A 20,818-nucleotide genomic window follows, 5' to 3' on the forward strand; every position below is an offset into this window, starting at 1 on the left:
TGTGAGTGTGCCCTGCGATGGGCTGGCCCCCCATCCTGGGTTGCTCCCTGCCTCGTGCCCATTGCTTCCGGGATAGGCTCCGGACCCCCACGACCCAGTAGGATAAGCAGTTTGGAAAATGGATGGATGGATGGATGTACAGTTTTGTACATATGGTACTTACTACAACATTATTTGCACTGACATGAACTTCTGCACTTTTATAATACATTTATCAACCACAAATGCGCATCATGTACATCAACTGGACTGTATGGGATGCTGTGTCTCTGAGCAGAAGGTTGCTGGTTCAAATCCCAGGGTCAGTAGGGTTCACAACTGAGCAAAGCCCTTCAGCCCGAATTGCTGACTCTGCCTTTCCAAAATGTGCATCACTTTAGATGGAAGTGTCTGCTAAATGAATAACATGTAATGAAACTATCTGCATATGGCTGGACAAGGAAACAGAACAAAGGACAAAATAAAAAGCTGACTAGAAAGTCTTCCAGCGGTTTAAGCACCTGTTCTGCCAACACCATTCGCAGGGCTTAGAGAACCAGCCATACAGATTAGGCTTCGCAGGACTGGCTTAGGTGACTGAATTAACTTTGGCGTACATGACAGAGCTAGAAGCTGCAGCGATGTCACTGTCAGCATATAGCGGATCCTACAGACAAAAACATGAGCCAAGAGTGGAAAGGCCAGGAGAGAATGTCTACGGTGAACATGCATCCGTGCAAAGTACATCCTGACATGGCTGTAAGAAGTCAGCAGTGCAGACAAACATAAGAGTGCTGAGATCATTTTTTGCCCATTATTCTTTGTCCCTTAGTCTTACTGCATGTCGTAAATCTTGTTTTTTTTGGGACGGCATTAACAGTTTCAAAACTGAAGCCAGTTCTGCCAAGATCAGCTTACTACTGGATTCTGGTCTGTGATTCAGAATCATGTTTACAAGAATGTATAATATTTGGGTTTTAAGGTATGAAGACGAACCTGCCCAACAGTAACTGACATTCCCAACCTGAAATCCCATGGAACGGAGCTGTGGTTCCATCTCGATCCAATGTCCTTTTCTTCATTGTGTCTTTCCAGACACACTCACCCCATAACCAGCAAAGTCTCACTCCTCTTACTAGCCATTTTCTGCTACGCCAGCAGTTTCCTCATCTAATTCTGGGTGTCAGGAAGTTACCGCATGTAAGCCATCGCAGATATAAAGCGCAATAAACAGACGAGCCGAGCCGGCCTCTCGCGCTTATCTGCCCGGGTCTGCTTTCGGAAACAATGACACGAGATGCGAATCTTTGAGTCCGACTTAAAATTCAGCACCCAGAACCCGACACTCCTGTAGCCTGAATCAGAGCAGTCTCTATTCGCTTTTTCAGAGCAGCCTCTCTCTGAATTAGTCTGCAGATCTGATCTTTTCAACAAGGCAAGGCCGGGCTGTTATAATGTTTTATGGCCTTTCTGCGGAGAAGAAGGAGATGAAGGGAAGAGGACGGTAAATATTTATACATTCACACTGACTGACGTACAGCCGCACAGCTCCAGTGTTAGCAGCTGTATATTGTCGGCAGTGACATCAAAAGCTGACTTTAAATAAATGTCACATGGCGTTTGGGTCGTCCAAGTGTTACAGTCCGAAAACAAGTCATTTGACTCAGTGGCGTAGCTGCTGCGGAACGAGACATAACACCGGTAATTCTGGTTGAAGATTTAACGCAAGTTTACAACTAAATTTTAAAAAATACATCACCTCAGAAAGACCCCAGTTTTAACAGACAGACAGTCAAAACAGCCAATTTCAATGAATGAGTTAACATGTGTAAGTTTACGTAAGTAAACATACACAGAGGCAGAATGCTGACGCAGTGTTTTTTTTTTCGCGGTTTGGGTACCGTGTCCCCTTGCCTCTTGAGTTTATGCTCCGCTGTGTCTTATGCTCACCTGTCTACGACATCCAACGGCAAAAAAGAAACACTCAGCAAAGCAGGGACTGCGATGATTCATGCGCCTGCCAGCGCATCAGCGTCCATTTCACACACCGCCACGCGTGAGGGTCGATGCAGACTGTGACGGCCATGCATCATGGAGTCCGCCCACGGCCGCCAGGTCTCCCAGAGTTCTGCTGGAAGCTTCTGGCAGAAGCTCACAGGCCAGGCCTAAATAATCAAATTAGGTACAGATCCCGTCTAAAACGCCAGCTGTGTGCTACCCAGCAAAGGCGGTTATCACAGATCGTTACACATCGTCACGAGGTCTGACAAAAGATTCTGCTGATCCATAACTTCTGGAACAGCTCCTCTCTGAAGTCACTCAGGTCAAAAACCCCCAATCTTGCAAAGAGATCTGTGCGTCTAAATCTTGGCAAGCCGAAAGCAGCACTCGAGTCTGGATGAAGAAGGCACAGAGAAGAGCTACTGTGTTATGCTATCCGACAGTAATTCATGTTAAGTGCCTCAGGGCAACTGCACTGAGAAAGGCGCTATAAAAAACCAAGTGAAACTGAAACTTAACTGAGAAGTGAATAACGATAGCCCTGTTATGGGCTGGTTGGCTAAAAGATTTTAATGATTGTAGTCCAGGAGAACAAAGGGTCATACGTCTTGTCTCAAAAAGATGGATGCAAATCGAGGAATTTGAATGGATTTTGAGAAAATGCGACTAAATGAGGCCTTCAATCCTCCATGTCCTTCAATGCTCCATGTGGACAGTATAGGCTGCGATGAAAACGGAATAAAAGATGGCTCACAGCAGGACTGATTTAGTGGCCAATATCCTTTACTCAGAACATTCTCTGACGGCTCCCACTCGTTAAAGAAGGGGAATTCATCACGGAATCCCTATCGGACACGAAAGAGGAGCAGACCTTAATAAGGCATCGAACACACACAGCGTGAACCGGAGATCTTCAAACGAGCTCGCAGACTGATGGCGGAGCTCTTAAAACAGACCACATGTCTGCTTCCATATAATGAGAACAAACAAAATCGGTGGATCTGCACAAACATCGACGTGGAAGGTAGTGCTGCTCTGTTCCCCCCATCAAGGTCATCCGGCGATATAGAAGCTATTGCATAAGCCCCAGTGCCCACCTGACTTGTTAGTCTAAGGGGCTCCCGTCTAAGTTCATTTTAACAGCAGGGAAAGTCCTGGAAAAACCTTTCCCACTTACCTGTGCCTCCTTTAGGCCTCCTATTTAAGATCCTTACGTGATAAATGCTAATGCATATTATACCTTTTAAAATACTTCCTGCTGGCAATACTACATAGGAGTCTCCAGTCCCTTCTGATTGAAAGCTCTACATGCCTTGCCCTCACCAAACATCACAGGTGGCCCCCTCGGGACCTTCTCTTTCCTGCACTGGGAATGAAGCCTTTCCCTGAGGAGTCAGCAGACTCCACTTACCTTTCCCAGCTGCTGGTGAACACTTAAGTTATACATCATCACAATGCCATCCAGAAGCTCAAGCAAGGACTTCTCCGTGATTGGCTGCTCGGGTTCTTCTGGCGGTCGCCCCAGCAACAGCCCATCGTTACCATGGCTTCCCTCAACTAGGTATGGGGAGGTGTGGGGGGGGGGGGCAAGGGATTAGGAATGAGGCAACAGTAAGTTGTCTCATATCAATCATAGATGGCATTTCATGGTTAAAAATTAAAGATCTAAAATAACTTTTTCCGTTAATCCTATCAGAATTTTCTTTTCCTTCTTAAGTTTTGTATTCCTGCTAGATGCAATCTGCATTTTATGAATGGCAAGCACTACAGACACATTTTTGCAAGCGCCCCCTGTAAGCATACTTACTGTCCTCTTCTGTTCTCTGCTCAACAGCTAAGGTACGAACTTTGACCTTTTCTGGAGGCCCCAGAGGTCGGCGAGGGGTCATGAGGCTGACTGCAGCGGTGCTAAGGAAGCGGTTGGCTCTACCCAGCGTCGGGGAGCTCAGCCAACTGGGCCGGGCCAGAGCTCCCCCAGTGGCCACTGCACCCAACGGCCGCTGCTGGTCACAGATAGAGACAGGTAGGCCTTCCTGTTCAGCTGGCCCTCTTACAATCATGTGTTTAACAGCATCATTAACCAAGGACAGTTAGGAAGTACTCCAACCATACCAGGGCTGTTGCACTTTCATCATCCTCATCCAGGTCATCCATGGAAGCGGCCTGGATCTCAGCGGGGTCGATGATGATGTTGGCTTTGGAGGCCAAGTCATCTGAAACACATTGAGAATCCGACCAGCTGAACGGGCGGGGAGTGACGGAAATTCACGCCAGGGGATGGGAGGGATGCAAAAAAAAAAAAAAAAAAATCGCAGGCAGCAAGGAAGACATCCTGGTCAATTTATTACAGGCTCTCTCGCATCCCTAGAGCGATAACATGAGACGGCATGCAGACCGGGGGGGGGGTTGGTGAAGACCCATCTGACACACTCACCGTCATAAACAAGAACAAAAAAAGAAAAAAATACAGTTTCATTATTCAAATGCTTTACGACACAGAGACTTCATAACACCTTCAGAAGTGACCTCTAACTGGCCATAAATTGTGTTTACTCAAGCAATCGCCGGAGCCATAAATCAGCGACACTATAAAAACGAAAGGTCTAACCCATAAACCTGCAAGGTGCCACACTGACACAGCCCCCACCAGCCACAGTAACGACAGACACTTGCCGTTCACTCCCTACTCCCAAAGCCACCGCTGCTACTCACTGCCCATAAAACTCAGCAAAGGACATTTATCCATCGTAATTCGGAATGCATTCAGAGCGCTACCCCACCTCACACGGGGGAGGGGGGCTGTGATTACTCTGAGCCTTTTATCAGCTGTGATCACCCAAAAAAAAAAAAAAAATGTCCTGGACCACCCCGTTATTGCACTAGACAGGTGCGACCGTGCTCTGAAATCGCCTCTTCCCATCTCAGTCTGCGCAGTGAATACGGTGATACAGCATCCATGTGCCATTAAAAGGCCCCAACCATGCTCCCTGTAATTAACGGGATGCAATTCCTGAGCTGACTGCTGACCTGGATAAACTACAGGGGCTCAGACTCAAGATGATGTTTGATGATGCTGTTTAATATTACCATAATGACCCCTAAGCTGGTAATAATGTTTTTTATAATAACTATGATTTTTTACGGTCCAGAGTATTACCACTGTAATTATGGCCAATAGACACTGCGGATTACTATCTCAACTACTTATCACTTTGATCATAACTGGCATTTAAACCAGCAGTATTCACAGTCTGCGGGTCTGTAGGTTGCAGAACTCGTACGGGGAACTAGAAATCTGCCAGGCAGCAGCAGTAGCGAAAGTCCTGTATTGGTGTTTAACTGCTCAGCATTGGAAAACAGCACTAAAAGCCAAGGCAATGAGCATTAGGAGCACAGACGTCGGTGCGCTAAATGAAATCAGGGCTGCTTCGGTAAAGGCTGAGGAAGCCCTGTTAGGTGGGAAGAGGGTTTATGGGTTTATGCTGTTTGATCCTCTCTGACGGAGACATGAGAAACAGCCCTGCAAGAATCAAACTGTCTCAACAATGAGCACCACACACACATACACACACAGACCTGTATTCATATATCTGTAGGGACCATCCATTCATTTCTATGGGGAAAATCCCAATCACGACACCACTAACCCCCACCCAGCCCTAACCTTAACCATAAGTAACCAGGCAAAATACGAAATTTCTAGCATTTTTAATGTTTTGATTGCATTCACAGATCTTTGTGGGGACCTGAAAAAGGATCCCCACGACGTCAAAATAACAGGTTTTTATCACACTATAGGGGGGACATTTGGTCTCCACAATTTAATATAAACTTAGCCCACACACATACATACACACACACCCCAAATCACATCCTAAGTTCTTCACTTTAATCTCACAGGTTCAATCCCTGAGACCCAGCCGACCATATGGTTAATTTCCTGGAAAAAACAACCCAGAGAAGGGAGGGAGGGGGGGTGTTTCCAGACAGCAAAAACAGGAGACCGACTTTGCCCCCCCCCGCCCTTTCGGGCCCAGCTGCAAAGGCCTCCCCTTCCTTCGTTACCAAAGCAGTGGTCGATATCCATCAGTCTTTATTTCCTTCTGGGTACCGAGCTTCCACGCTTCCACTATCTGCCCGACGTCTTCAGCAGATAACGGGCATTACCAAGGCGATACGATAACCAATATGTGTCTCGGGGGAAAACAAGCAAATGTGTCCAGATCTGTAATATGACAGGACGCTGCCTCTCCAGCTTTGTGGAAAGCGAGATTTGCACTTAAGGATGAATTACTGCAAGAAAGCCTTCATGTTTATCCAATTTCGCTCCGTTTTTTTCCGTTCTTGCACTTTAAAGAACAATATAAAGTGTACAGCACAGGATGCTTTAAATCTTTAAAATACATATATGGAATATTTGCTAAGAACCAGAACTTCACATTATGCAGAAAGACAGACGGAAACATTCTATCAACGTTACCAAGAATATTACTATTAGCTAAAAAAATTGTCTGAAAGGACAGAGGGTTTGCATGTAAAAGCTGGTGAATGATAAGAGACCTTAAATCAAACATCCTACTGAGGATTTAGTGAAAACAGAAGCAGCAGCAGCCTCTGGTACATTAGAAGTAGCCCAATGCATTATTTAGGTTCTCATAAGATTTCTGAGGAAAAAGGAAACACTGCTCCCTCTAGTGGAACTCTCAGGAATATGCGTTTGTGTATGTTATGGGACTACTGGAGGAATTAGAAATATTTCTTAATTTTACATTTCAGTGTTTAATTTAGGGTGGATCCACAATCTGCCCCTCCCCTCCAGGGTGGGGGTTTAAATTCAGGCCCGGTGGAATTTGAATGTGTGCGTTTATGTGCATCTGTGTGGCTACATTTGGAGATTCTCTCCATGTTTTGATACGTTTTCTCCAAGTACTTCACTTCATTTTTCTCCCAGAAGCCCAAGAGAAGGTGCCTCCTTAAATACTTCATTTAGACGCTACACAAAAACCTATCTTTACTGGGTACACTGGTACTATCTTACAACTCCTATTCCAAACCTAACAACACAATGCTTGCAGGTAAAATTTAAGACCAACCATTAATCCGTCCACTCCTTCTGATGCTTTAATTTCAGTCTTTCCTTCGGACTCAGAAACGGAACAAACCTTTCAGGGTTTTCTTTAGGTGAGACAGCAGGCCCCCCAGGCGCTGAAGGTCGAAATAATCCACCTTCCCGTTGTAAAACAGTTGTGGTGGAACATAACCCTCTAACAGTCAGAAAAAAGAACAGCAACGGGACAGAAAAATTTAATTACCTCAGAACCAAGACTTCAAAAACACTTTAAATACTTTGTGCCTCAAAAGATTCAGCTCAATTCAAATCAATTCCATTTATATACAATCCCCTTTCTACACAGCCACTATAAATCACTTTAAAATTCTGCAAATACATTACAAGAGGATTTAAAAGTAATTTTATTTGGGTGACATAAGTGCCACTCGAGTAATCAAACACCAATTAAGGCCTAAATTTGAGCCTTGTGGTTACAGAGAAACTTCCGGAGGAACATTTAAAATCTGTACGAATATGTGATTTCAACCAGTCGCTTTAACAGAAAATAGTTTTCATTTCCCCTTAGTGCTTTATTATAGCAATAATAATAATTTTCCAGTGTACACCATGAGTGTTTTTTAAAAGGCTTTTAGTTCATCATTAAAGTAACGAGGCTAAGAATGAACGGTGCACAGTTGCAGTCGTGTCACAAGGTCACCCGCCCCAGTAATGGCCCGTCTTTAATGGGCCTCCGCTGTACCTTCGCTGGAGATGCTGCCCGCAACCTTCCTCTTGCCCTCGTCCCAGCAGCTCTTGACAGCCGTGATCAGCCGGTGCAGGAAGCACACCATGTACTCAGGAGGACACAGCACCGTGGGATTCTGAAGATCACGGCAAAACAAACGAACGAACGAACGAAAACAAAGGGTATCAAGCGTAAGACACTCCCAGGCTGGGGGGGGGGGGGGGGGGCACAGAAACACATCCTTAGGTAACCGTCACGTGATCATACGGAATCCGAAATCCTTACCCCCCTGTTGCTGGCGTTCTCCTGAAGGAACTTGCGGAATTTGTTCAGGAATATATACCGTGACGCCTCCCCCTAGAACAAGAAGGCGAGGTCGGCCATTTTTACCAATGCTGCAAGCACTCTCTCGCATATTTATGTGCATATTAAACAGCTTCACGCTACCTGTTATATTGCGCTGTCTCAGTGCGAATTTAGAATAGAATAGAATAGAATAGAATAGAATAGAATAGAATAGAATAGAATAGAATAGAAATAATTCATTAAACCCCAGAGGGAGATTCTCTTTTTGCCTACTCCATCTCGCTCTCCATAAGACACGTAGGGGTGAAAACAAGCTTGGGGGGTCACAGCACAGGGACAGCCAGCGTGCAGCATCCATGGGGCTGGGGGGTTAAGGGCCTTCCTCAGGTACCTACGGACGTGTGTCTATTCTGCCGAGGCTCGAACCCGTGACCTTCCGATCACAGACACAGAGGCTTAGCCCGCTGAGCCTCACTGCAATTTCATTTACCGTTTTACTCTACGCACCTTCATTTACATTTGCGACCTGTCTTTTGTATTTAACTCGTGCTTTACCACCAGCCAGAAGCACAGAGTGAAAAATTCATTGCTCAGTAGGATTGGCGGTTTACTGTAGATATGACAATAAACTCTAATCATGAACACTGAATGAATCAAGTATAATGACGTCTTCTGGAGGCCTCCGTGAGATGAGGTTCCCAAAAACAGGGGGAAACTTCTGGAGGTCACCCTGTTGCAGTGATTCCATACATTCTAACGAATACCAGCCAACGGATGTATCAAGAGGAGCTGTTCCAGGTTCGCAGAGATGCTGCGGACAGGCCTGAAATGGGCTGTCCAGGAAAAATAGCCCATAGACCTGAGCAAGATGAAAGGCTTCCTTTTATAGAACATCCTCACAGAAGATGCGAGAGGCTGATTAGAAGCTACTACAGTAACGGACTCCAAGGGAAGCGACATTTACTTTAAAATTCACTTACGTCAGCACACGGAAATTTGTGTTTCTGGTACATAAGCATGTTTTGCTTAAAAAGAATAAAATTCATTAGGTTCACTTGCTCATTCACACAAACAGCTTGATCCTCAGTACATACTGCATACAGACAGGATCAAGAGGCTCAGTGACTGTGCAGCTAAGTATTACAATGGCAAATGTACATGATCTAAGTATTTGCTGGTGCCAGATGCGCTGGTTCCAGTATCTTAGAAGCAGCCACCCTCCAGGGATTTACACACACCACAGTGTCTGGAGTTTACAGAGAATGTAAGTTTTGGTGTCTGGAAACGCCTTGTTATTGAGAGAGGTGAGAGGAGAATGCCCAGACTCGTAAAAGCTAACAGGAAGGACACAAGTGCAAACATAACAGCTGATAACAGTGGTGCACAGGAATACAACAAGTTCTGGAGGCAAAAGTGGCTCCCCCCCCCCCCCCCCAAAGCTAGCTAGTTGCACATAGGGGCATAGACCACCTGACAGATTCAGGGGACTCTGCTCTTTATAGGGGCCTGAAAATGTTACGGTGAGGAAATTCAAGGTCACATTTTTTCCAGGGGGTCCAGAACCCCTGGGTGTAGACGGTAAAGTGCCTCTTATACTTGCCATTTAGGTTATTTGAATATTAATATGCAGATGAGCGATACTCAAAGCAATCAGTACATAGCTTGTGAATAAACAATAAGGGCTTAAGAAGACATTTCACAGGTATAAAACTATGCAGTCACCAAATATCAGCGCTCTCTACACTGACCTCTTGCACCTTTTGTCTGACAAGCTGTTTTTAGTGTCTGAGTGATCATGCATCATTCAGGACGGCCGCATCACGGCCGAGAGGACGCGGCCTCCTTGGACGGACACGTACCGTCCCCTTGTCCTTATTGTTCAGCATCAGCTTCAGGATCTGGATCTGCAGCTCTTCCACCACTGGGCCAGGCAGATGGAGATGCATTAAAGCCTGCACTGAGCACACCTCAGATGATGCTCTTCCAGGGACAGATGAGGTGAAGGCCACTGCTTACCCTCAATCCTCTTCTTCAGCCTCAGGCAGCCTCTCTCATACGCCCGACGCCTCAGCCTTTCCTCCGCACTTTCTTCTCGAAGCTCCCGCTCGTCCTTCCCCTTCAGAGCCAAAGACAGAGGAGTAACAAAGTATTACTCGTAACCCTGGTTACCCACACTGCCGTTTATCGTGCTGGGCGGCATGGAGCTCAGTGGTTTAGCGCAGTCTTTCCCGAACCAGTCCTCGGGGCACACTGGACAGATCCATATTTAGTTTTATCCCAGTTCCCAAAACACCTGACCCAAGCAATCAGGAGCTCTAAATGCCTTACAGTTGGGCTGGAAACAGGGATAAAACAAAAAATGTGGATCTGTCCAGTGTGCCCTGAGGACTGGCTTGGGAGACACTAGTTGAGAGGTCTGCAAACATAATCTAATGCAGCATTTCCCAACCCTGGTCCTCTGGTGCACCCAGAAACTCCACTTTTTCGCTCCCTCCCAGGTCCCGAGCAAAAATCCGGACTGCCAGGCTGGGAGCTGGGAGAGAGCAAAAAACGTGGACTGTCTGGTGGTACCCGGGGACCGGATGGTGAAACACTGACCTAATGGGTTCAAATCTCACTGGCAGAGTAATCATATCACCATTGGGCGTTTAAGCAGAGCCCTTAAAGCCAGCTTCTCCCACAAAGCTGACCCTACTTCCCGATCCTCATATGAATGATGCTTTGGCAAAAGTGTTTGCTAAATAAATAAATGTAACGCCATGTTTTTGTCACCGTCGTGCTGGGATTCCAGCTCTTAATACGCCAAACGGCTGATTGAGTGGGCCTCGCAGGCATTGATGGAAGAAATGCTGACTCCCGTCTGTGCTGGGCCAGGATCACTGCATGCTGTCGATCTTATCAGCCGATGATAAATAGCAGACACCAGGAGGGGGTTTTAAACCTCATTTCCTCCCCCACGGCTACCTGCATTCTCATGCTGAGCAGTTAGACAGCTGCTACAGATCAACCTTTTTATGCTTGTCCCACTATATCAAAAAGGCATCCCTGAAAACGCAAGGCTCGGAATGAATATCCAGGCTCTGAGTCCTGCTGAGCTCGCAATGAATTAGGCTTCCTAGGTATATTAAATTATCGTGTCACATAATTTAGATGCACCCCATGTTCCCTGTGCTGCATTCTGGGAAAGCGGGACCAAATGTCATTGGGTCTGCAGAGAAAGAAAATGAACTCGCAGCCTGAACGCTGCTGGTTCAAATCCCCATGACCCTAAAGATAAGAGAGAAAAACCACCGTACAAATGTTCTGTTTTCACTTGATATCCACCTCTACAGATTAATAAAAATCAAAATTCTCTACACACAATAGGAGACACAACGTTAGAGTTACCCCAATCCTATTCTATTAGAAAATACATACATATTTAGGATTAATCAATTGTTCTGTTCCATTCGTCCGTTTTGTATCTATGAGTGTCAGTGTTATGATTGTATTTCCTCCCGAGGCATTGCGATAGGGAACAGGAGTCCCTTGGGGTGCTCACCAGTAGATATTCACATGCAAAATGAGTTTTAAAAAGCTAACGAATGCAAACAGGTTCCTGATTGGAAAACTCAGTCACCCAAGATTAATTAAAATGTCAGCTAAAACAAAAGATGCATCACATATGGTCCCCTAAGGATCAGGCCTGCGAACCTCTTGGGTAAACAGGGTTGATTACAATCTAGGTGGAAATTAAGTGCCATCCTTATAAATACTCAGGAGCTGAGCTGTCAGAAAGGGAGCCATATTTCAATGACTGCAACAATACTACATAACAATACTACATAATACTGTTCTATACTGGCACTACACTTTGCTACACTACAGTACCATAAGCCCTACCTCCTTGTCAAAGCGTGTGGGCCACCAAGTAGTGGGAATGAGCTCCTCCAGGCCAGCCTCCTTCACCCGCAGCGGGGTCTTGATGTAGAAGAAGACCACGGAGCGCAGGACATCAAACGTGACTCTGCTAAGGGAAATAGCCAGTGGGGGGCGCCAGCGAACACTAACACATTGACATTCAAATGCAGAAGAACACAAAACCACAAACAGGTGTAGCTGAGCACAGCAGCCATCATGATCCATTCCGGGACTTTATTCTGATTCGATTCTGGCTATTAATTTGTCACCGGTGCCCGTAAAATCTCTGCATTGGAAAGTATCCATAAATCTTTATTAACCAGGCGTTAATTATTTTTTCCTTTGCCGGCCAAGAGGACTTTAGCTTATCGATCACAAAAATGACTAGACACTTTTAAAACACATATACAATGCATCATCACATTACTCTTGAGAGAATATATATGTGGACATTCATCTAAGTCCATATCTAAAAGGGTCATACATGTTAAAGCAATAAATCACATTATACAGCCTCATAAAACACCTTCATAACTGGTCAAGTTACAAACAAAAAGGATATAAAACATTGCTAAGGAGGTACTTCCGGGATTTTTCGTGGCAAAGAATAGCTGTCGTCAAGCGCAAATAGTGGATCTGCAGTTTCAAAAGGAGACAGAGTTTTACTATAAACCTGAACTGTGATTTTTCAGTAAATAATCACAATCAAAAGCAATCGATCTCGAATTCAATTAGCATCCAGAAGGACTTGACCCTCTTACTAATGATCAGAGGTCGAGCTCAGGCTGGATATGATTCTGTTGTGTGTCAGTGTGGAGCACCAAATCATTATCTAACACTCAAACCCATTCACCATAAGCTCATTTACAGTCCACAAGACTGTCCTTTATCAGGCAAAAAATCTGCTTATTAACACTACATGAAAGACAGAAACTACATAAAAATTGTTTTCATCATTTAGAACAGGAATGGGAACCCTGTTCCATGGAGGGCTGGTCTGGGTACGGGTGGAGGTTCTCAACTCCAGTCCTGGAGACCCACTGTTATTGGCTGATCCAGAGGTCATCCCAAAAACCCGCGCCGGCCCTCCATGGAACAGGTTCCCCAAACCTGATTTAGAATAATCAATTCCACTTTTAACTTTGAACTGATGGTTGACGAACCTCTAAGTCCACATTAATACATATATATGTTCTATTTTTTTTCCCCTGTTTTTTAATCCCTTCTGTGACTCTGAAGATTGACCAGATATCAAAACTGGTGCAATAAGAAGTCCTGGGGAGAAATTAACCGCTACAACCAGAGGAAAGTGGGATCATCATCTGTTCCAAATCAGCAGTTGGTCTAACCCACTTCCTGTTTGTTAGTGTGTCAGTTCTACCTGCGTCAAACCAACCAACGATACCCAAGGTGGCTCACATCAAATCGCAGCAAGAAGTACACCAGCGCTCACTGACTAAATGTCTGACTGCTGATCTGCTTTGTAAGATCTGACAGGAGATGTCTATGCAGACACGCCCCCTCAGTAACCAGGTCCCGCACAAGCACACAATCGGTCAAAATCGTGTGGGCGTCCATTGTGCTTCCCATTGCAACATCCACTCTCACCTGGAAGCCCAGATCCGGGATGATGGGGGAAAACCTGTAGGCTCTCAGCAAAGACATCATCAGCTGCTTCAGGCACTCATGCACCTCGTAGTCCTGGAAGGGGGGGGAGGGGGGCATTACAGAATCAAATACATGAAGGATTCGATTTAGTTCAGTTCGATTTTTAGTGCCTTTCGTAGCATGACTGCCCAATAGGTTTAGGTATTTTACAAGTGGATGAACAAGTTAACAGTAGAATCAAATGGAAACACAAAAGCAGTTAAGGTCATACCATATAAATCGGAACGGAAAAAAAAGACAAAGGGCAGATATGAAGAGGAGAAGAAATGTAAAACTCCAGGTGTCCAAGGCCTACTTCCGCCGGTATATCCATAACACATGTCGGACACAGGAGCTTGAAAAAGTTGAGAAGCAGTCAAAGAGTTCTGGTTGTAGACCGTCAACATGTCCCCCCACACACGGCAGAAAGCAAGTCAAGCTTTCAACAACGCATCAGCATCCAAACCTCCATGAGAAGCCAGAAGAGGTCCAGGAGCTGCTGGATTAGAGGATGCTCGTCCACAGAGCCGCCTCCTTCCAGGATGCTGAGCAGGAAGTTCATGAGAACATCCTCCACAAGGTAGACCTTACACTGCAGACAGAAAACCACTCATTGTCATGTTCGGCAGCTACATGGTGGATATACTTTAACAGCATGAAGTACACCTTTATCAATCACAAATATTACTTAGGCAGAATTAATACCTACTAAAACAACTGTTTGTATTCCTTCAAAGCACTTTGACATGCATAATCTTTCTGAGCTAACAGACATAAGTTGCTGTGTATCCAGGAAATTTACAATGAAAATCCATCCATCCAAAATAGTTTCCCAAAAAAGATCCCTCCTAAAAGTCTTTCATGAGTGCAGGAAGCACATAAGTGAAGCTACTTTGACAATCCTTTGGATTAACTGCTGGATCAGTACATATTTTTCTACACAAGAAGGAACACTGTGGTTGAAGACCACATGGATTCGTAATGCAAAACCACATCACTCTAGACCAGAACAAAACCTGCTATTAAACCATGTGGTTGAGTACTACTGATTCAGAAATATAATCAGTACAATTTTCAGCAATGGGACTTTCGATTCAAAACAAAGACAGACGGAAGCATTAGCTGACCATAAGAGGGGCAAAGTAGTTGAAGATGTGGGCCAGCGTGACCAAGACGGTGGGCTCCCCCTGCAGTTGCCAGTATGAACGGTCTTTCTCTAACAGCTTTCCCTCCTAGCATGGAGTAGAATCAGAGGAAATTTTGGAGGCAGGAAACACAACATCCAGATTAACATCTTAACTTCTAGACTGTTTGAAGGCGACCAAAGACGAGCGACACTCACGCCTCCGTTTCCATTTCTCAGGAGACTTTCTTCTGAGTCTCACATTTACTCAATTAATGATTCGTAATCTCACACTAAACAGCAGAAAAAATAGCCTATACAATAAAACGAATATGCCTTTTGTTTTTTTACCACACGAATAACCTCAAAACAAGTCTTGAATGGCTTTCTCAAAATTTGACCCCACAAAGACAGCAACACCAGCCTACCGACACATGCCAAAAAAGATGATGGTATGGACAGATGCACCTGTGTGTCGATCGTGGTGGATACAACGATCTTGATGTAGCCCAGTAGCCTGTTAGCTTTGAGGAGGTCACCGGTAGGCGGGTTCTGCAGAGGAGAGTAGCCTTCCACAGGGTATGTGGATAAAAGCAGAATTAAGGAGCTCTAAAGCAAGTGTCTCATTAACACATCCAATGCGCCAGTTGTTGGACATATCAGGAGAGGATCCAGGCTTGGAAGCAGCAACGACTAGAAATTATCATTAAAAACAAGAATTGACATGTAACAAGTTCTGTTTTGAACAGTATTTCTCAATACAGTCCACATGGACCCTCAAACAGTCCATATTTTTGTCCCCCCCCCACCCCCAGCTCCCAGCGCAAATGAACTCAGTATTCAGCGTTCTTAATTGTTTGGTTTGTTCTTGATTGTTTGGTTCACGTGTACTAGCAGCTGGGAGGGAGCAAATATGTGACCCGTCACCACGAAATGAGTGTTAAGTCGCACTGGTAGAACTGCACCCATAAGACTCATTTTGTGGTGATGGGTCACATATGTAAAGTGCCTAGAACGTCCCCGGGGAACGGGCTGACAAACACTGGATTAGAAAGTCAGTGACTTTCACAACACGACAGCCGCCGAGGCCTCGAAAAACCCAACACAATGTCAGACCTGTCAAGTGACGCCAACTGCTCCGTAGGGTGAGCTAGTGAACTTCGGAACAATGCTGTAAGGATATCGCAGCGGACGGCTGCCAAAGTTGAATGCTACCGATTCTTTGAAGGAGAGGCTAATGGCTGGGAAGTAGGCGACGCCCGGACCCATCTTAATGTTACTGAAGGCGATGCCGAGGGACTGCCCGTTCCTAATGGGAGACAGAGAGACGTGAAGATACGTCGGCATAGAACCCAGGCTCCAATCAGGCGTCAACTTACAGGTAAAATGTGATGGTCCCATCTTCTAGGTCTATCAGGCAGCTTACGATGTCCCCTGCTGCCCAGGACTAGGAAAAAGAAAACACTCCGTAAAAAATTATACATAAAGCAGGAAAGAACAATAATCTAATTTAGAAAATCTCATTGATGTGTGTCTTCATTTATGGAAACAAAGACCTTCAGGAAAGGTAACGCATGCACGATCCTGGAGGTGACATTAATATGTTTCAACGACCAACTTCCATACAGCCTCGGGTCACTCTTGTTAGCGACACCAATAAAGCAACCCAAGTCATTAAGAATCTGCAGGGAATGCGCACCCTTCTGTAAAAACCCCCTGAATCCCTCCATCCATACTCACCTTGCCGTAGTTAGTGGTAGTGACGTTCCACTTGCGCACCCGGTTCCCGTCGTAGGCATACGAGTCCGGCGTGTCTCCAACACCTTCCTGGTAGGAGGGAGAAGGATGGGAACAGAAGCCGAATATGAAGCTATGCAAGGGATTCAGCCATGGGATCAGTCCTGGCTTTTGAGAAGCAGTCTCACCTCCTGGTTGAACCTGCAGTCCAAAGTACACCAACCGATCTGCATCAGCCCCTGCGAAGAGATGAGGACCTCGTAGATCCACTTTCCTAGACAAAGGGGAAAGAGATAAGGATCACTGGAGCCAATGAGACGCATTTACACATTCCATTTGTTAGCCTTTCCATGGAATTTACCTTTGAAGACACAGGTAGTAGCCCTTATGGAGCTGAAGTTGCTGTGACCAATGACCTTAAAAAAGCAAGAAATGCTGACAGTAACTAAACAGAAGTAAATAGATAGAAATAAAAAAGGAAAGACAGCTCATGTTGTAAGAGGTCCTTCCATAGTACATAGAGTTAAGTCCACGCACACAGTGACTAGCATCCTGCAGCTGCATAAACAATCTTACCAACCCCATCTTGGACAAACATGAAACAGAAGGTAGCGCCATACTAGCTGGGCTTTATAAGAATGCCTGCCAGTCTCTGAATTTCACTCCTGTGCCAGTTATGAGCCTTGGCATGTGCGAGAAAAGCAAAGCTCTGACGCCTCTAGAAACCATGGCCCAAGGCAAGCATTTTACCCCTAAAAGGTCATCGTCCACAAAGAGGAGTCCCTCAAAGCCAGTGGTGTGATCCAGGACGACAGTGGAAGGGCCGAGACGACCGTCATTAGGCATATCTGGAGAAAAGACAGGACCAAACCTCTTACATGTCAAACGTTTCAGCAATGATTCAAACAGACACTGTGGAAGCATCCCAAAATATCACAGACCTGTTTCAACAGACTTCTGCCCCCACAACTGCTACAGAACTATTGATAGAAAAATTATATGTAGACAGTGATAAATGACTCTAAACTGCATGTACTATGCACAACAGAAGGTCCGGCATTCCTAAACCAACTGCGATAAAACAATGATGACGTTTAATTGTCTCCTGGATATTTACTAAAAAATACCACAGATGGCCAGAGACAGTGTTTCACAGTGGGACATGCAAGAATCACAAGGCGTCACACTGATGTTGAACAGGTCCTTGAGAGTTCCCCATGTCCAGTCATCCAGCACCGGGGAACTAGCGATGTTCTTGGCAGTGAGTAAAACGTCTGATCGCACAGCATGAGCTACACCATCAGCTACACCACCCTCATCTCATGAGCACAGCGATTCAGTCAGTGTGTGTCCGGCGAACTGTGGGCTGCTTAATTAAGCTAAAGATGAACTAACAGACTTCCGGACACAAGCAACAACCACTTAAGGGGTTGAGGGAAAGGTCAGGGTGGGTTCTGACCTCTTCCATCCTCCAAGGGCACCCCCTCAGACAGCAGCTTCTCCAGGTGTGCAGGAAGGTCCTGAAAGGTGAGAGGTTTCCTGCAAGAAGACCAGCCCAACCCCATCAAGTACAAACAAGTCCAAGATGACCAATCAAGTTACAACCAAGAACTTTCAGCACGATCAATCCTCCTGGCCAATGACAGAAATGCCTTTCAGACTGACTTTATTCCAGGGAGCTGCAAAACAAACCAGTTAAAACACGTTAAATGCATGCCACAGTAAATACATAGCAAATGTGGTGAGGTGAGGCTTATAATGAACAACTGTGTTTTGTACATAATGAAAGCATTTCCATTATGTTTAGCTACACAAAACATGTTCTAATGTTACAATAAAGCTATGTGAGATTCAGTCATACTCATGGTGTGTTAGATAAATCCATTAGTTGAGTGTGTGACCCTGCAAGCTGGAGTGAAATTCAGCCCCCATGGAGGGCACAGTAAACTGTGAGCCCCTCCAGTTAGCTACTCTATTTTTTACTCTTAGATTTCCGTGTGTACCTATCATATTCTATCTATAGACCTCCGAGTGAAACCAGAGACGGCACTACAGTAACTACACTGCTGCACTCTGTTGCATGGTATCAGGGTGACATCAGGGCCCAGTGAATTGAAACTTCAATCATTTCTCCCTCAGATAATTTAACGTAATGATGGAACATTATTAAAAGCAGGATTACAGGCACTGCGAAGTTAAGGGGCGCCAGAAAAACGTAAAATTTAGAATTCCTTTTGTGTCCATCCACCAAAAGCCAAAGCACTTACAAAATTCCTAGTTATGACCAGCTTCGGCAGGAGGAACAGACGGCTTCTGTCCACAAGGGGCTCCACACATGCTTTAGAGTAAGAGCTCCAGAGGACAAGCGGCCTGCAGGTGGCGTGACGATTAAGGAAACAGACTCGGGAGCTGAAGGTTGCAGCTCTATGTCCCAGGAAAGTCTCCAATACACAAGTTAAAGCATCCAGCTGTAACAATAGCTACAAGCCTGGCTCACTTCGAGAAAAACAATCGGAAAGCAACAAGAATCCCAAGGCCTACCGAAGAGAAGCTGAAGACAGGCCCGGTTTGCCCGAAGGAGGGAAGACGTGATGCAGGTAGTCACTGAGCAGCTTCTCATTGACAATACCTAGTGAAGCAGAGAAGGCAAACACAGAGGCGCATTAACGTGGTCGAAGCCCCCTGGGCTATTTCAGTTGACAGAAGGTTGTATTTTCTATGATTGCGTAGTGGTCAGCTGAGGGGCAATTTAATAAAAAAAAAGTTAGTTATGGCCCAGGGGTTTGGCCTGGATAAGACCATACATTAAAGTAGCTTCCCAAAGCCTATACCCACCCCAGCTATCCTGATCATTCCCACCAGAGCTTTCAGCTCCTCCAATCGATCTGTCAAAGTCCCTGAATGTGTTCACTGTTTGTGCATTCCCTGCCATTTTTAAGGGGAAGTGTCAGAATGATGGATGTATATATATATATATATATATATATATATATATATATATATATATATATATATATATATATATATATATATATTGTTTTTTTATTATTATTATTATTTTTTTTTTTTGTCGTGACTTAAGATATTTTCAAAGAGCAATAACTGGTTCAGACTCAGCATCCATCCACACCCACGAGTGCTACGGAGGTGTTACTAAACCTCAGAATTATTATTCAGGGGGGTGGTGGGGTAAACAAATACGCTGATGACATAATAGCTAAACCTGCAGGCATCAGCAATGAGACACAGTAAACGAGGTTAAATCTTCTGCAGATCCCCAAACAATAAATACATTTAAGAGGCCAAATGGGGAAAAAATGTGCTGTGAAAAAAATCCAGATGAACCTCCAAGTTGTCGTTTGTATATAAACATCACGCATAAAATATGGCTTTTTATTTCATTATTTTAAAGGCAACTACTATTTAGGACTTTTAAACTAAATGTGTAATGCACCTTGTGATTCCCAGTATAAGTGATGGAATACAGATTTTTTTTTGTGTGGAACAATGTGATAGAAAACCTCAATATTCCCTCTTGTGTACTAAGTCAAAATATGTGCTAAATTACTTTTTTTGATTGATTAAGAAGGTCTTGTCTATATAATGTGATGACTGACACTGTCAATAATTCCTCGGACTGTAAATGCTGAATAAAGGCTATTAATACAGTGAGGGGATGGTTCAAGCCAGCTGGAGTTTATCAGGTAAATAAAATTGGGTCTGACAAAATCGGGGACATCGTTGAGAAGAAAATCAATTGAATTGGTCAGACAGAAACCAAATACAATTACACACGAATGAACTCCCAAACCAATGGTGATCCATCACAGCAGTGATCAGGATGCCCGGCCCTCACTCACCCGTCACTCTGGGCTTATCTGTGTCCACGGCCAAGCGGTAGTTCCGGCGGGACAGTGCTGTTCCTCCCCCCTTGGAGCTCATGCTGTTTCCCCCAAATCGGCTCTTTGCTCAGCGGCTGCAAAACGGGCCACAACAGACGCCAAGCATCCAGTCACACCTCACAAGCGGCACAGGCGTGGGACGGCGGCCAGGTACCAGGGGCGTCTGTCAGCCAGCCAGCCAGCCCTCCGGTCCCCTGATTACGGGAAAAAGTCACGCCAGACGCACGACAGTATCCGTCTCTCACCCACCAACTTCTGTAAAACGATTCCCCCGCAATAGAAACTCAAAAGTTTGCCGCCTTTTGGGGATGGATGTTAAGCACACTTGAACACTGCAAAAACCACATGAAGACACGTCCCATGCTGGATATTAACTGATCAAATATGCCGGTTTTCCGGGTTGCTTTATTTTTATCGAAAGGGTTTAC

At 45.1% G+C, this 20,818-nt stretch overlaps 1 protein-coding gene and 1 long non-coding RNA gene across 4 annotated transcripts in view; one reads left to right on the top strand and one right to left on the bottom strand.

Moving 5' to 3' along the window:
- Window positions 1-20,818, top strand: part of LOC125747984 (uncharacterized) — a 300,948-nt gene that overhangs the window by 119,252 nt on the left and 160,878 nt on the right. The window lies entirely within an intron of this gene.
- The window catches only part of LOC125747956 (E3 ubiquitin-protein ligase RNF123), a 92,294-nt gene that overhangs the window by 70,558 nt on the left and 918 nt on the right, over window positions 1-20,818 (bottom strand). The window contains exons 2-24 of one of the 3 annotated variants that reach the window (XM_049023655.1): window positions 20,349-20,464; window positions 19,030-19,117; window positions 17,948-18,027; window positions 17,239-17,336; window positions 16,850-16,904; window positions 16,677-16,762; window positions 16,492-16,578; window positions 16,131-16,198; window positions 15,932-16,060; window positions 15,220-15,331; window positions 14,756-14,860; window positions 14,095-14,220; window positions 13,590-13,682; window positions 12,544-12,617; window positions 11,964-12,081; window positions 10,098-10,197; window positions 9,941-10,002; window positions 8,061-8,132; window positions 7,791-7,911; window positions 7,143-7,244; window positions 4,093-4,193; window positions 3,788-3,980; window positions 3,392-3,537 (exon numbers count right to left, since the gene is read on the bottom strand). In XM_049023655.1, the coding sequence (XP_048879612.1) occupies window positions 3,392-3,537; window positions 3,788-3,980; window positions 4,093-4,193; window positions 7,143-7,244; window positions 7,791-7,911; window positions 8,061-8,132; window positions 9,941-10,002; window positions 10,098-10,197; window positions 11,964-12,081; window positions 12,544-12,617; window positions 13,590-13,682; window positions 14,095-14,220; window positions 14,756-14,860; window positions 15,220-15,331; window positions 15,932-16,060; window positions 16,131-16,198; window positions 16,492-16,578; window positions 16,677-16,762; window positions 16,850-16,904; window positions 17,239-17,336; window positions 17,948-18,027; window positions 19,030-19,117; window positions 20,349-20,430 (2,298 nt within the window). In that variant the 5' untranslated portion in view covers window positions 20,431-20,464. Of the gene's footprint in view, window positions 1-3,391; window positions 3,538-3,787; window positions 3,984-4,092; window positions 4,194-7,142; window positions 7,245-7,790; window positions 7,912-8,060; window positions 8,133-9,940; window positions 10,003-10,097; window positions 10,198-11,963; window positions 12,082-12,543; window positions 12,618-13,589; window positions 13,683-14,094; window positions 14,221-14,755; window positions 14,861-15,219; window positions 15,332-15,931; window positions 16,061-16,130; window positions 16,199-16,491; window positions 16,579-16,676; window positions 16,763-16,849; window positions 16,905-17,238; window positions 17,337-17,947; window positions 18,028-19,029; window positions 19,118-20,348; window positions 20,585-20,818 lie in introns of all 3 variants that reach the window. The other 2 variants (XM_049023654.1, XM_049023653.1) reach the window with 2 other exon arrangements.

This window comes from Brienomyrus brachyistius, chromosome 8 (assembly GCF_023856365.1).
Source record: "Brienomyrus brachyistius isolate T26 chromosome 8, BBRACH_0.4, whole genome shotgun sequence".
NCBI lineage: Eukaryota > Metazoa > Chordata > Actinopteri > Osteoglossiformes > Mormyridae > Brienomyrus > Brienomyrus brachyistius.